Source organism: Pavona decussata, unplaced genomic scaffold (assembly GCF_977016875.1).
Source record: "Pavona decussata unplaced genomic scaffold, jaPavDecu1.1 SCAFFOLD_95, whole genome shotgun sequence".
Lineage (NCBI taxonomy): Eukaryota > Metazoa > Cnidaria > Anthozoa > Scleractinia > Agariciidae > Pavona > Pavona decussata.
In genome coordinates this window covers 1,848,321-1,864,936 of record NW_028145512.1, presented here as the reverse complement: position 1 = coordinate 1,864,936, position 16,616 = coordinate 1,848,321, and the positions used below count along the sequence as shown (strand labels likewise).

At 36.4% G+C, this 16,616-nt stretch overlaps 2 protein-coding genes across 2 annotated transcripts; both read right to left on the bottom strand.

Annotated features, from left to right (window-relative positions):
* Positions 1 to 4,827: 4,827 nt before the first annotated feature.
* On the bottom strand, positions 4,828 to 8,153 carry LOC146473068 (uncharacterized). The gene is made up of 4 exons (XM_085118681.1): positions 8,059 to 8,153; positions 6,388 to 6,567; positions 5,659 to 5,769; positions 4,828 to 4,935 (listed from the first exon to the last, which is right to left on the bottom strand). Exons 1-4 carry the CDS (start codon positions 8,086 to 8,088, stop codon positions 4,828 to 4,830), a joined length of 429 nt encoding a protein of 142 aa, XP_084974807.1. The 5' UTR covers positions 8,089 to 8,153.
* Positions 8,154 to 13,747: 5,594 nt separating this feature from the next.
* On the bottom strand, positions 13,748 to 15,208 carry LOC146473067 (uncharacterized). The gene is made up of 4 exons (XM_085118938.1): positions 15,110 to 15,208; positions 14,809 to 14,982; positions 14,324 to 14,434; positions 13,748 to 13,855 (listed from the first exon to the last, which is right to left on the bottom strand). Exons 1-4 carry the CDS (start codon positions 15,206 to 15,208, stop codon positions 13,748 to 13,750), a joined length of 492 nt encoding a protein of 163 aa, XP_084975064.1.
* Positions 15,209 to 16,616: the final 1,408 nt, after the last annotated feature.

The window sequence follows — 16,616 nt, the reverse complement described above, 5'->3', positions numbered from 1 at the left end:
TTGTCAGTGTTATTCCCATAACTCGTTGTCTCTTCTGCCGGTTCATCTCAAATCATGTTTTATTCTGGGACGATATCCTCGAGTGTTCCTGACGTGTTTGTTGACGTTTTACGAAAACATGTGTTGGAATTCAATAATTTTGCCTCAAAAGAAAAACAACATTTTCACTGTACAAGTACTCTAAATATTCCGAGTTAAGGTGAGTGTTGGATGGAAGATAATTTGTCAAAAATACTGGGTAATTTTTGTAGCCGCCTTTGAGGATAACTTTAGCTGATATTATCTCCCGGTTTTATCCTAATTCAGCACAGACTTAACCGAATGGAAGAATTCGAGGGGAAATGTTTGTGCAATTGGATACGACTTAGTGTCATCATCCTAAACGGAACTTTGATGTAACGTAACATATCAACGTGCCACGACAATCGATTTTCTTCTTCCGTAGATAGTAGTCATATTTAACTATTTTAGTTACCGATAAATATAACCGCTCAAGCTGAAATTAGATTTATATAGAATGTATTTGAATCTCTTGAATATAGAGGAACTAAATAGAATGAAACAGCCCGTGTTACCATTAATTACAATGAATAAATTCAGACAGCCAGCATTATTATTATTATCAAAATCGCCAAGTGATTAAGCATTTTAAACACAAAGAAATAACAGTAGACCAAGTTTACGTTTGTTTGGGGTAAATTTAATTGAAAAGTATACCCTTGACCTTGTCAGCCATTTTGCACGACAAGAAGACTCATTATCAGTTATCTAATAACCGCGGAAGCACGCTAAGGTTGAGCAAGTCCAAATACAAATAAAACGTTTATCATATCTAAAATAACGCCGATTATGCCCCCTGTAAAAAAAATACACTTGTGCCTTAAACAAAAATTTTGGTTGGGAGGAACAAGGAATTTTTTCTTAAACGGAAGATTAGAAGCAATTATTCTTTATTTGGCTGTAAAAGCTGGCATGCAAGATCCTTACATATCTGGATCTGCTACTTATAGTACTGAGTAATATTAAGGACAGCTGAGAAGGAAAAGTCTGAATTATTCAACAAAAGTCATAAGCTGATTGACCTTGGAGAGCGGATAACTCTCGACTGTTTTTGTCAGTGGAAACACAACATATTTGTAAAAAGAAGTAATTATTGATGTTTTTTTTTTAATAGAGCAAATCATTTTTGCGACCTTGAAATGAAACAGTCATATTCGGACGCATTATAAAAGAGATATAGATTGAAGTAGGTCATGTCACTTTCAATGCATTAATAAATTATTGTTCATTTTTACTTTAACCTTGAAGTTGAGCAATCGAGTCAATCGAGCAGTTGAAATGTTATACTGGTAATAAATCTTAAGCCGAAAGATGCTTATTTAAGGTCTGTTTGCAAAAAAAATCTAATTCTAAAAAATAAAAATTTCGTAAAAATTCTAAGGTAAACATAAAACCTTAGCATGAATTTAAAATTATGTTAGCAAAAGTGACTTTATCAATAAACGCTAACGCTAACGCGAATGTCTCCCACAGAGAAGCGTTTCATAAGAAGAAAATTACGCGTATAGGACTGTGCTTTTAAGTGAACGTAATTTTTATACTACCGCCCAGATGGTTGGGTGGTCATTTCACTCCATGACACACTTCTCTCTTAAAAAAAAAAACTCATTTCATGTACAACACTTCAAACAATAACAACCCTGCTTAATCAACATATACCTAGGATCCTGGGTACATGATCCACATGTACCCACATGGCCTGCATCTCAACCTCTGGGGCCCTGTATATATTTGCCGTGTGTATGAATATTATTGGTCCAGTCATCCATCACATACTACTCTAGGTTTAGTGACCATTATCCTATTCATGCTATTCTTAAAAATTCTGCTTCAGGAGGGAAATCGCGCAAATATGTTTCCTACAGGAATTTGTCAAATTTAGATCGTGCAAAATTTCGTAACGATTTGTGTAAACTACGCTGGGACTCTCTCAAACCTCATGATCGTCCCAGAACTATGTGGAATGCCTGGAACAACATGTTCCTTAGTGTGGCTGATAAAAACGCCCTTGTCAGAACAAAGCGACAGAAGCTTCCCGTGAAATAAAGATACTTTTTTTATTAAACTTGACAGGGCGAAAGTAAATTGTAAATTTGGGCAGAATATATAAAACCCTAAGAAATAGGGTAAATAGGGAGATTAAATTTTCAAAGAAAGCGTTACTATAACAGTAAATTTTCTGATGACACAGGCAACCTTGAAGAAAGACGATCATCTTAGTTCAATGGAGAAGCCAACGAATTGTGACCAATCCGAGTGCTTCTATCGGGAGTCGAAGTCCTGAAAGGAGTACTCGGATTTTTTTCCAAGTATGCCTGTGTCACTTACTGAATAATACATCATTCTCTTTTATTCACCAGGCTTTAAAAAAATATTCCATTACATTTATTCCATTGTACTTAAGATGTTGTTTGCGGTGTTCGAAGATCATTAATTAGGATATTTATTTACGCTAGCCGGCCAGTCTTTTCTGTTCTGATTCTTTAACTTATTTTCTAATGGGCAGAAAATGTTCAGGCACAGAGTCTCCTCAAACGAATTTACGAGCTCTACCATCTTTCCGAAATTCTATCTGGTCTTATTTTAGACTTAAAACGACACTCTTATTCCTTAGAAAACAAAAGTAATTGATTTTCACGTCGCGAATTCCGAGGCGATCTCCCTTAGTTACATTGATTGCGAATTTCTGAGGTGATGTAGGCCTTTCTAACCAGAGTGGATGAACAGGTACCCTACCCTGTTCATTCTCTCTTGTTTCGAACATATATTCATCTATGTTTGTATTTATTTTTTCTCTTGTATATTCTCTAGTGTAATGGTTACTTTTGTCTCTTTTATCTCAATTATCACTTGGCGAAATGAAATTAAAAAAAAATCGAAATGAATCCTTGGGTGCCCCTGAAATTTAACCATGAACAAACTATTGTACCTACAACTACTTAAACTTTAAAGAGGTGTCGTTTAGGCCGAAAAATGGGCTTTTGTCAAGGAAAGAAACAAATAGTTTCCTTACAATTCCTGTTTCTCCTTTAAAAGTCGCTTTATTGAGATTTTTGATCAATAAATCAGTAAAATAAAATATCTACAATTAGTTGGTATGGCATGTCTTTACGTCTTACTCAATTAAACGAAATCAATTTCATACTCATGTTGACCTAACTTGTACAACTTATTCGATCAAGTACAAGGCATATCCGCCATGCATTGCACGTGGGACACAAGTAAATATTTAGCTTATTGTATGAAATCGGATTAGAATTGTTGTCTTTTTTTTTTTTTGCTTGCTTCAACGAATTCTAAGCACCAAACATATTTGCTTGAAATCTAATAGGTGCTATTCGTAGCCAAACTCGTCCTTTGTTCCTAAAATTACTGGAACCTTGCATTATTTGTTTTTTTCTTTTGTATGTTCATTAGGCCTCCGCATAAAAAAACTGGAAAGAAAACTTCAAAAGTAGGTTGAACTAACACACCGCACAGGGAGGAAAGGGAAATTCCCGGGTAGGGGGGGGGGGGGGGGGCGGAGAGGGGCTCATATTTGCTTCATTCTACCGAAACCAGGTCAAGTTAAAAATTTACTTTTTTGGCTGTGTGGTCAGACTGTCGCTCAAATGCGATACACTTTAACTAGTTTCTCTTTAGTTGTTAAACTTCCGTGACTTGGGTGCAGTTTTTCGTTTTCTTTTTATGATCTCTTGTACCCTTTTTACAATGTATATGTTATTGATTAAGCCTGAGACAAAGAAAGTGGAAATTGAATTACTTTTGGGTATACAACAAAACAGTTCAAGTTTTAAAATGTTCGTCCAAGGTTTTATTGTTAATTTAACAACAGCACGTTTACAATGGTGTGCATTTGTTAATACATCTGTTACAGATTACAATATAAACTGATCCTGGCCCCAGTTGTTCAAAGGCCGGATAACTTTATCCAGTGGATAAGTCACTATCCAACAGTTTCAATCTGTGCAAAGATTTCAGTATTTCATCGTGTACAAGCGAATATGCACACTCTAAGCACAGTCTAGTTTAGGAGTGGACGAAAACATTGGACAACGTTTAACGTCAAGTATATTTTAGACCCCGAATAGTGTCTTATCCAACGGATAAAGTTATCCAGCCTTTGAACAACTGGGGCCTGATCAGTAACAAATAATAATCTCCAGCCTAGTCCAGTGACGTCACCGAACAACACTTGCCGGGAATGCCTAGCAAAAATTGGCACATACTCGCCCACTCGCGTCCCGGGCTTCACGCCAACACTTAGGGGCCGTACCACGCGGGCAACGAGACAAGAAAGAAGGCCTAGCACTAGGCTGAATAATCTCTCACAGAGGGAAACTTAATAAACGACTTTATAAAAGTTTGCTATTCATTACTTTACAATAACAAAAGTATTTTTGTTGTTAGGCAGACAAAAGTGAAAAAGTTCTCTAAGAATATCTTCATAGTGTAGCTGAACCAAATCAGGGAGTAAACCAGCAAACCTTTTGCGAGGAATAAACTGTATCATTATTAATATGTATTTTACAACTCCGACTTACATCCGTCTTATATTTTCTCCAGACACACTGAACAATTTTCTAAAAAGGTTTCGTACCACAAAAAAATTGCCAATGGTTTGATCATAAAATAACATTTACCTGAGTTATTTAGAAGCACAATATTGTGAAATTTTAATAAAGTGAATAAATATGCTTTTTTATTATTATTTAAATATAGATAATAGCTTGCACAAAAATCCAGGGTTGATTGTTTTTTTTGGTCTCAGATATTAGCAACACAGATGGACACCTGTCCGATGACGTACTTAAGTGAGTCAAAAATGAGGTAGTTGCGAACAATCTTCACCACATCATCGGTAATATTTAGTTTCTGTAGAGAGAATGAATACCCATTAATATAAATGTTTAGTATATAACTTGCCTTCTCAACAAGCCTCAGATTAACCAAAGGATTACTATGTCATTTCTAACTTTCGTATTAAAAGAGATTTGCTCAAGCACACTGACAGCAAAAACAAACGATAAAATCCGACGTTTCGAAGTGATCATGACCCAGGAATCATGACTCCATTGTCAAGGAAACTATGTAACAGATCATGTAAATTACATAATTTAAAGCGATCTTGCCGAGAAAATTAACATAATTTAATTTTCGCGCCAAGATCGCTTTAGATGATGTAATTTGCATGATCTGTTACATAGTTTCCTTGACAATGGAGTCATGATCACTCCGAAACGTCGGCTTTTATCGTTCGTTTTTGCTGTTAAATTTCTAACTTTGCCCTTTCTATTACCACTTAATTCAAACAACAACAACAATAACATCATGTCCTTCTCTCCGACTCGGAACAACAAGAATGAGAAACGCTTTGTTTTTCATCTCAAATCGGAGGGTCACTTTCTTCAAGTTGTTCAATAAAGATTTGATCCTATGAAACTCTACACAATGTCAGCCTACCACTGTACTTGACCAATCATTCCTTTACCACCCAAAATCAGTAAAATGGACAAATCTTTTATGTGTAAACGTTTCTGTTCCTTTAATTGAGTATGACGTTTCAGCATGGATTCTGCATATGAGTTAGTAACTCACCACTAGATTATTGTTGACGAGACCTTGAAGTTTTCCACGACATGTTTGATTCAGATCAGCTTCAGACATTCCGGGTTGGACAGTAGGCACAGGAAATTGCTTTTTTATCATCTGAAATTTTCAGCGAAAATAGAAAAGTTTTATCACTACTTACAATGGAATATTTATTGTACACTCCCCACGGGGGCTTTTCAGGGAACAATACAAAAAAAAAAAAAATAAATAAATAAATAAATAAACGAAATGATACACAAGTAAAACATATATAACAGTACTTTAATTAAACCAATTTAATCCTTATTATTAACTTCAGAGAGACGCAAATTGTGCAAGCACACTGCTTTTTACGAAACAAAGTATATTTTTGTAATAATTGAGTACCTGAGGCATTTTGTATCCTGGAAGAAACCACCTTGCTAAAAACTCATATTGCGTAATCTAGAGCGGTGCTAAAAATGATGATTTCAGAAATTGTCCAGTGAACCAGTTTCTTATAAAAGCAAAACGGCGACCTTAATGTTAGAACGTGGGATTTGATATCCAGTAGTTGAGCATTGGAGTGTACCAAGTTTCAACTGCTCGTATGTTGTGTTCTTGAATAATGAACTGTGTTCCACAGAACACAGTTACAGAAATCTTTATTTGTATCTCTCCTGTAAACAAACTTCGTGAGCAGCTCTGGTTTGACAGTTTAACTTTGAACCAGTAAACCTATCGCTGATTTCTTACCATACGTTTTAGTAGCACAGTTGAACCATTGACATAAGAGCTTGTGCTCCTAAGCACCTGAGTCAGCATTCTGTGTTGAGTTCCTTGGGTTTCTTCATAAGAGATGGCCATGTACAGTAGACTTCTAAAAACAAACAGCTTTTTGTATGCGATAGCGAGCTTGTCGACAACTTTCAATTGCTGGTAAGAGGAAAATATAGAAAACAACAAATTTAAAAACAACTTGCAGACTCTTCCTTATTAGCAATTTTAGCTAAGTTTATTTGACTGTCTTATACCAATGTTTTGTTTATAAAATGCTCAGAGTTCACTGTTTACGTACGAACCTGTGAAAAAGGTCCTGAAGAGGTAGAATAGAAGCTGAGATTTGCCAATTTTTTCCCTGGGAAAATGGGATTCGAGGCACTGGGCCTGGGACACGCCAGTAGCGTATTGCAATGGAATGGGAAGATATCCTATGGAGTTTACAGATCATTTGAAAACGGGTAATCTTAAACATGGAAAACTACAATTTTTTAATGTCAGATTTCTGTTTTCCAAATAGCGGATTTCATGTTTTAGGGTTTCCCTTTGAAACTTTTGCCAATTCCCTTAATGCAAAAAAAATGCAACAAATAGATTTCCTGTCCTTTCATTCCCTAAAGCTATACTGTCAACATTTTAAGACGAAATAGAGAACTAAACAAATTAAAGCCAAATTACCGTATAATTCCCGTTTAATATAAGTTCGCCTTATTTTCGGAGTTGGCAACAAAACGAAGACCGAAAACCAAAGACCTAACAAATAAATTTAGAACTGTCAATCATGGAATGAATCGAACCAGACTTGAACGCTTCTTTGAACGCCAGTGTAGAAAAGGCTTGGTCAAACTACAAAACGACACTTCGGGTTTTTCAGACGGCAGAAGACACGAAATTGGTGTGGACTTAGTTTTGTGAAAAAGGCCCGTTCAAACTACAATCAAGACCCTCACTTAACTAGACGCGGAGAGACACAAACCCAGTAGTTTGACCCTGCTTTTTCTGCAGCCGGAAGAAACCACTGATTTGGGTCTTTTGGCGCGATCCATCGATTTGTCGCGGTCTAGTGTCTGATATCGAGGGCCTTCGTTTTGTAACTTGATCCGGCCCTTTATACAACACAAAACCACATCGAATTCCCTGCCTCTTGGCGTGGAACAAGCCACTTAAATCTGGTTCCATTAATTCCCTTTGATTTGATAGGTCTCAAACAATTTATTCTCAGGTATTCGGGCTTGGTCTTGTAGACCTGGTAGCCACCCAGGATTTCGAGGAAAGCTTATTGTTGCATGACCTCCTACGCAGTCGTTTTTCGGAAAGGGATACTACACCCTGAAAAACGACTGTAGAGGAAGCCAGGGCATTTGAATTGAACGGCTGTTTGTCCAAGGCATGGAGAGAACTGTACCTTGCGAGGATAAGATAAAAAACTCGCCCACAATATTACCAACGAACACCTTTCAACAGTATTGGAGGGCATACGTTTGACATGATGGTTTTGATCAAAATTAAAACCAGTCTATGAGAGGGATTATTATCGACAGGTCTGAAGTTTAGGCTGGTATATCCAGAGGGGAGGGAGGGTGGTTATCCGGGGTACTTGTTTTCTGTATTTTACGGGAAATGGTATATAAACAAAACGATACATACCTGGTTTAAATAGCAACTTTGCGTGTTCATATTTGGAATATACAAGAACAAATTCAGGAGATACTTTGTCGATGTGAGAAACTGATAGAGGTTTTTCATCTGCAAAATTGGTTGATATATTGATTATTACAATGGTATAAAGATTTAAATAGTGAATTGAGAATAACAAATATTACTGAAACACCTATGTCCTGAAAAAGTTTGGAAAATTTCATGCGATGTGTATTTTGCTTTGAATGTGCTAACTTTTTTGGTTTGTGCCTGGCAAACGATAAATAAAATGTCATACACTTGAATTAGATTATTCGCTAGCGCTCCTGTAGTTTTGATTTAAAGTTAAATAGGAGTTGAAGGTTTCCTTTAAGAGTCAACGCGAAACTACCTTTCATTTAGATCAATTTCTAATTAGGAAAGAATCAATCGTTACTTATACCTCTTGAGTTGCATTTATGACATGTCGAGAAGTCACATCTGTGAGGACTTGAATATCACTTGCTGATCGTTTGACTGGAGCGCTGAGAGCTACCAAGCTTAATGATGCGACAAATAAGGCAGCGATCAGGACCTTGGAGACTTCCATTTTGCTCCTGTAGAAAAAAAAAATACTATCAGTTCCATTCAAGTACAATTTCTAGCGCCTTTATAATTTTGGTTTGACTGTCCAGCTGTAGAACTGTTGTACGAATACGAAGTCAACTAGTTTTGACTGACACATTCAGGTCATTTAGCAGAAACGCGATTCTACTTGTTTCACCTTTGATATTCATGACTGTTTTAAGTTATCTCAATGACTTTCATTCAAATTTACGTTCTCAAGTCCTGAACTACAATAACGAACAAACAATGTTTGCTTACCTTTCCTTTCGTTTTCTCTGTATTGTGGTTTAGTTTGTTCAGTTGATTTCTCAGTGACTGATTCCTCGCTCTACCCCCTTATATACCTGCCTGAGAGGAAGCTTTGTATGCTACATTTAGTATCATTTTTGCTATTAAAGCACATCCTCACTTTTATTCCCGTAACCAATGCATATTAAATAATGTGATATTCTTGGAGGATTCGGCAACTGTTCCTGCCGCGCCAGTTAGCATCTTACTGGTGTTAGGCAACATCATGTGGAATAGCATTCCATAATTTAGTTTTACTTTACTCTTGCTACTCCATATATTGTGAGTCTGCCAGAAAAATTAAATTTGGTTCGGAAAACGTATAAATCATTTAAAGGTATTTGTATAATTTTGCTACCCTCCGAAGTATCGCCTTTGCTGATGTTCCTCCAGTGCACAGTGCTAGCTCAAGCTTCTTAGGGAATTTTTTTATTGCAATCGGATATGAGTGATATTTTTCAAAAACGGAACTATTGGAAGCGGTTATAATGAACTTCGTCATAGATATGAGTGAAACCACAACTTGTAACAGTCAACCCATTTCCTTTCTAGGGAAATCTCAGTACTATTATTAGCCCATGTATGGAGATATGAATTAATATCAGCAGACAGAGAATATTTGTTTACACCTGGGGCTTGATCACCTTATCAAATCCAAAGTTAATTGAAGAGCAAGGCAAAGAAGCGAATATCGATATCCATTCAATGCTGACATATCGGTAGCCTTGTTAAGGTTTTACGCGGCCTAAAGCCACCAATATCTCACTACTGTATAGATATCGATATTCCCTTCTTCATCTTGCTCTTCAATTGTCTATCTTTGGATGCGATTGGGAGAGCACCAGGCAACAAACGATGTAATCAACCATGTTCTTGGATTTGCTCTAAATCGCTATGTAAACGCAATTTCCATTCAACGTAAATCGAAGTTGGCCATAGCAGCTTCGCTGCAATGCAACTGGAATCTTGAAAAATGTCTGCACCCCAACTGTCTCGGTTAACAAAACAGACTGATTTAAAGGCTCTCTGAGTTTCTGTTATCAAAATATTTATTTCCTCGAAATTAATTGTCCAAAGGAAATTCGTCAAGAGCAATAAAAACAAACTAATTCATGATAATTATAGACTTTTCATAACACCAAGTAAACCCTTATGCGCCGCTAACCTCGAAGAGGATTGAGTAAGTCCGGTGATAACAACGATCGGCTGACTAACTGACTATTTGTAACCTCCTGAATGAAAGGAAGACTAAGAAAAGAAATATAGGTACTTGTATTATCCTTACAAGAGGGTAAGAATGCCGAGATCAGTTAAACATCTAAAATAAATAATTACTAGTTTGAGTATACAACGCGTTATTGACGACTATCCAACAATATTGTTTACTTTTATAGTGGTTATCTTTTCCTACTGATCTTTGTACACTATACAACAGGAAGTTAACTCCTTAGAATGTGCCATCTCATGTTCCATATTTACCTTCTGTGTGTAAGTAGGATATCTAGTTACACATTCAGTGCACTGACATTTCTTTTAGTTGTAACGTTGGGAATCTAACATTATCAAGCAATGAAAACTGGGTAGTAAATGGTCATTTCTACAATTGAAACAAATAAAAACCCAAACAATCAACAAAATTTCTGTTATTTAAAGTGTCTTATTTTACGCCACTGATATAGTCAAAACGTGTGTTTACAAAATAAACCTCTCATATCAGTAGACTAGACAAGCTAGAAGCCATTTCTTTGATACGTCTGAATATGAAGAATATGCTTCTCTATGTGTGCCCTGCCAGGCTGCCACACCGTAAGCATAAGCACCGTAGACCACTGATAGCACAATAGGTACTGAAAAGCTGCCAATCAACTCGCTATCGCATGAAGGCATTTCTCGTGTCACGTTTAGGTCAGTCACGTCAGTTCACGGAGAGTAAAGTCACTACATTCAACCAGAACGGATGCCCAGAGAGTCATTTTCTGTAACTTTGATTCCGGAGTGAAACAAAAATGTGCAACTAAATGATTTATTTTTAAACTCTTTGAAAGCTGCCTATTAAGGTTTTTTGCCTTTTTTTCTCCATTTTTCCAAGACATGGTTTCTCATGGTTTTCAATAGTCCAATCAATAGTGTCTTAGCTTCACTCATCCTTTCACCCATTCGCTTTCTTCGATCAACAAGGAATGATATCAAGAGTTTTAAGGGTCCATAGAATACCTGGTCCTCTACTCACACAAATACAAGTTTCACTTTGTCAGGCTTATCTATTATTTTTCCTCAGTAGTGTTTTTGCGATCAAAAAACAAATATATTCAGGTTGTATAGGCCCTATAACATTTACGGACATAGCGCACGTTATTTGTCTTTTAGTAATTGGTATAAATCTTCTGGAATTCCACAACAAATGCTGTTGGCAACGCGTCTCACTGTTTATTCTGGCAGTGGACAGCTCTGCAGAAAGACGCTCGACTCGCACAGTTTAAACTTCAAAATGACAATGCCATGAAGTACACGTTTCATTTTAGTGGAATATTGATCAATACTTATACTATAACAACTAGATTACCGCACCACTTCGTAACTAACCTTGCGGAACATGATTGTTCACCAGAAAGCCCAGAAACTCTTTCAGGGAGGCCAGTGATTTACGAGCTAACTATGTAGTATATATATTATGAAAAAAGATGTGACCCAGTTGCAATCATCTTAAAAACTTATGCTTTATTTCGAAAAAAAAAAAGAAAAAGAAAAAAAGAAAGGTATTACATTCAATTTTGTAAACAAATCAACTGAGGTAACTTATATAGGCAAACTGGTCCTTTCTGCTTCAACCGAATCTAAGGTTGCCTCCTCGTCATCCGTCGTCCTCCTCGTCGTCTTCTTGCAGTAACCACGTACGAATGATTGTTTGAAGGAATCCTTAAATTAGACTATTGCTTGAACTTTCATCATATGCAGGGGGTGTATATTGAGCGTAGTTTTTGGCGATTGTATGCAAGCACGCATTCACAACATTCTCATCGATTAGCGCAGGTTCTAGAACTTCACAAATTTCAAAGACCAAACAAGTTGCATAAACTTAAGCGACATCATATGACGGTCATCCGAATAGTAATTTCCTTTCCGGCCTGTCACTCTGCGTTACATATCGAGGCAACGTTTAATTTATGTCCTACTGCGGTCTACTGCGAGTTGACTAATGATGGTTTGTGGCTTCTAGATATTCATTTGGCGTTTTATCGATCTAAACATTGTATGCTTGTGAATGGTTCTCATATTTCAGTTTTGGTCAGCAATCATAGTTCAATTCTTTCCAAGTTTCTCCCCATACACACGGCAACAGTTCATCCTTAATTATAATCGTGACTTCCCTACTCATGGCCTGCACAGATGGACACTCTGTCACCAAGATTACGTTACCAGTAAAGTTACAGAAAATAAAGCTGGTGGATTATATCTGCACTGTCATATTTCGTCAGAGGACTTCCTAAGCCTGCAGCAGCCGTTTTGCACAACATCACACCAGATAACATCACAAGTAATCCATGTTCATGGAAAGAGTTTCCGTGTAAAAGAAACAAGAATGAGATTCGGAGACGAATTTGTGAATTTTTTCTGCTACGACAGCTCATGTAACCAGAAAGAGGAGATACTATACCGCTCGCAATGTTTCACATGATTAATTGGTCGGAAAGGACGAAACAAAACAATGTACCTGGACATAAAAACAATGGGACTACAGGTTATCAGTGTCCAGTGGAAATCATAGAACGCAGGTCTACTGACCAGGGAAACCAAATTCTACTCTAGCCGAGAAATTAAATTGATCAGTTATCACGCATCACACCGAATTTCATCACAAGTTATTTATTTCGTGTTCATTGAAAACGTTTTCGCGTAACAGAAACAAATTCTTGACTTTTCTTTCTGCCACGGGAGTATGTGGAACCTGGAAAAGTAAATTCTTCTCCAAGGATAAATGAAACTGACCAGGGACTTTTTATATCGTCACCAGGGTCCAGGGAAGTAAACATTTCACCAGGGAGGGAAAAATAACCCGTAGCAGGTCTGTTTTCACACGGTCTGTTACATAGGGATGTTAATTCTATCACGCATACGTCCCGAGCCCAGAATAAACCCTGCATTAATTATACTGGATTTTGGTTGACTTTGAAGTTTAACTCCACTGGTTAGATTTTTTTCAACGAAAAGGTACTTAGATACCGTTAGACAAACTTTGCAAAAAAGGAATAAAAGAGAAAATAATTCGGTTGTTTTTCCAACGTTTTATTGTTAATTTAACAACAACACGTATACAATGGTTTGTAGTCATTAAAACATCTGTAGCAGATTACAATATAAACTGATCCTGATCAGCAACAAGTAATAACCTCAATACAAAAAGTTTTTCTCTCGCAGAGGGAAACTTAATAGGATAAATACCAACTACTTGCTATTCATTTCTTTAAAATATCAAAAGCGTTACTGTACTTAGAAAAGTAAACTTGAAAATTGTGAAAAAGAACGGAATCTAGAAATAAAAGACTAAAGTCCTTCCACAAAGGACATTGTAACATAAGGACTGGTTTGAAGTACAGGAATTCACGCTTTCTTAATTTTAAATAATGAAGATGCTTCTAAGAGAATGTCGCGTGATAAATAATCTGTAGTAACCAATTTGCCTTAAAATATCAGTTAAGGCTATTTAAATGAGTTTTTCAGCATTTTCAAATAAATAGAAATAATAAATAACAGAAATATTTAGTCTTGCTTCTCCCAGAGGGCAGTGCGATCGTTTTTTACCACATCAGATATTAGCAACACAGATGGACACCTGTCCGATGACGTCCTTAAGTGAGTCGAGAATGAGATAGTTGCGAAAAATCTTCACCACATCATTGGTAATAACAAGTTTCTGTAGATATAATGAATTAACATCATTATGGCTGTTAAATATATAACTTACGTTATTTCTATAACAGTAGACATAGGTCCAAAACAAAGGAAAAGTGTTACGCAATAGTTTTCTCTTTCGATGCCACTCTGTTCAAACAGCAGCAACAGCAGCAACAACAATAACAACAGCAACAATATAAAACTTTCTGTTTTCTTCGACAACGCACTTACAATTTTTTTTGCTTCTTAATTTAAACCTTAATGATTAAAACGCACCCAATCAACTTGCTACATTGCGGCAGGTCGACTTTCTTTTCCTTTTTAACAGATATAACTCACGTGTGATTTCATAATAAAGTAATTTTTCATAAACCGATACTCAAAATCGAAAAGCAGATATTCTTTTATTTCCCAGCATTATTGTTCTCTTGAATTTCTTAATCGTATTTTTGTGCATGAATGAGCTTTGTATTTCAAAATAACTTACCACTAAATTATTGTCGACAAGACCTTGAAGGTATCCACGACAGAATTGATCCAGATCAGCTTCAGACATTCCAGCCTGGACGGTGGGCACCGGAAAGTGATTTAACCTCATCTAAAATTTCATTCAAGAATGAAAAGATGTAATACATAGTTTGTTTTGCTGCTACATAAATGAAGTGGTATGTTAAAGATTGGTTGCTATAGTTTTAAAATCACTTTTCTTAGCATAAAAATGCATCTTAAAAAAACAAGAGCGTTAGTGAAATTTTGGTTTAAGCACTTCTTGCAGCCTACAGTTGGTTTTTATCCAGCTTTCTAAAAGTATAAATGTTTTCCATTGGAATGTTGGGCTTGTAGCCACTGATTCACAGTTGTGTTCAGCTTTAATCCTCCGCAAATTAAAGTAGCAGGAGTTCATGAACGTTTATTTGGTAATATTAAGTATAATAATATAATAAGTATAATAAAGCCTTTCTGGTTTCTTACCATACGATATAGCACGACAGTTGAACCATTCACGTAAGAACTTGTGCTCCTAAGCACCTGAGCCAACATTCTGTGTTGAGTTCCTTGGGTTTCTTCATAAGAGAAGGCCATGTACAGCGGACTTCTGAATACAAACAGCTTCTTGTAGGCGATAGCGAGCTTGTCTTTCGATTTCTATCAAAAGAAACATGTTCAAATCACTCACTGTCTTACTGGCACTACAGCATTGCAACTCAGATTGACAACAGACGTTTATCTTGATCACCTTGTTGATGAAATTGAAATTTAAAGCGGTACATACCTGATTTGATAAACAATTTTGGGTGTTTGTATTCGGGAGCATCACAAGTGAATTGTGGATATAGTTTGTCGAGGTTATCAGACTATACAGGCTTTTCATCTGCAAAACATGTTGGCCAATGACGTTAGTCTTTATCAAATGAAGCACTAATAGAGGACTGAAATATAATGAAAATGACCATCATATCTAACTTGCCAAGTTACATCAAAAAAGCCCCTTTTTAAAAAAAAGTGTTTGAAGGGAAGATATTTGTAGTTTAGATAAATAAATCCAACAAACTAGAGCAGACTAAGCTCCCGAAAACAGAAGAGTAGCCTTGTTGTGTCAAAGTGTTTGCTTTTTATCCCCAAGGGATGAAAAAAATCCGATTCTGCATGACTCAATAAGGAAAATATTAAAATATGTAATTTCCTTGACAAATTCCTAAGAAATCGAATAATACCCGTGATGACTTGCTAGCTTTCTTCAATAAGAGGTAGTTCTTTTCTTTTGAGAGCCATTACCATTTCCTGACATTTGCGAACCAAGATTGTCAATGTTGCTATGAAAAAAAAATTCAATTCATACCTCTTGAGTGCCATTTTTGACCACTCGAGAAATGACATCCGCGAGGACTTGAATTTCAGTTGGTGATGGTTTTACTGGGGCGCTGACAGCTATGGAGCATAATGTTGCAACAAATGTGACGGCGATGAGAACCTTGGTGACTTCCATTTCTTGACTTTCTTGTGTGAAGAAAAAATGTATCATTTATTATTTTATTTTTGGTAAATGTTTCGGAATTGGCTCCTTAACTTCTGTTCCATTTTTTGGTTATGTACTTGGGTAAAGTAAACGAGTGCCATGTAAGCAGACGAAACTTTAACCAGTTTTGATAAGCACGTTCAAAGGGAGTTGCGATTTAAATTTTTCATCTTTGGTATACAATTGGACATACCTCACTCAAAGACGTCGTCCGTAATACTCTATCAACCTTAAATCAACTTCTTGCATATAGCATGCCTTAGCTTGGTTGTAATTTAGCAGAGCCAATCAGTTAGCTAAACCAACCAAATCCCTGGAATGCATTATACAATGATCAAGTTTTTAATAATAAAGTTATAGTTAAGGGTTATACTCCACGACGACAACATCATTTTTGGAACTTTTATAAAAAGTATAAAAAGGTTGTATCAAAGCCAATGCTGTCTTCAGTTTTCTTAATATAATTTATGAGAAATACTCAACAAAACTGTTGTTCAAGAATATTAGTCAACAGGGCAAGCAATGGTTCGCACGCGCTTTTTAAATTACACCACATGCCTCCATTCAGTTACCCCACGATGTGCAGGTCTTGTTCACTATTTCATTGTAAGATTTAGTTCTAGCTGCTGCTTACCTTCCTCTTCAGTTTCTTTGGCTGACTTTCTCTGTCTGAGTGAGTCTAAGTTTGTTTGGTTGCTGAGTCCATACTGCTCCTTATATACCAATCTGAGAGGAAGCTGTGTGTGTTAAGTTGAGCATCATT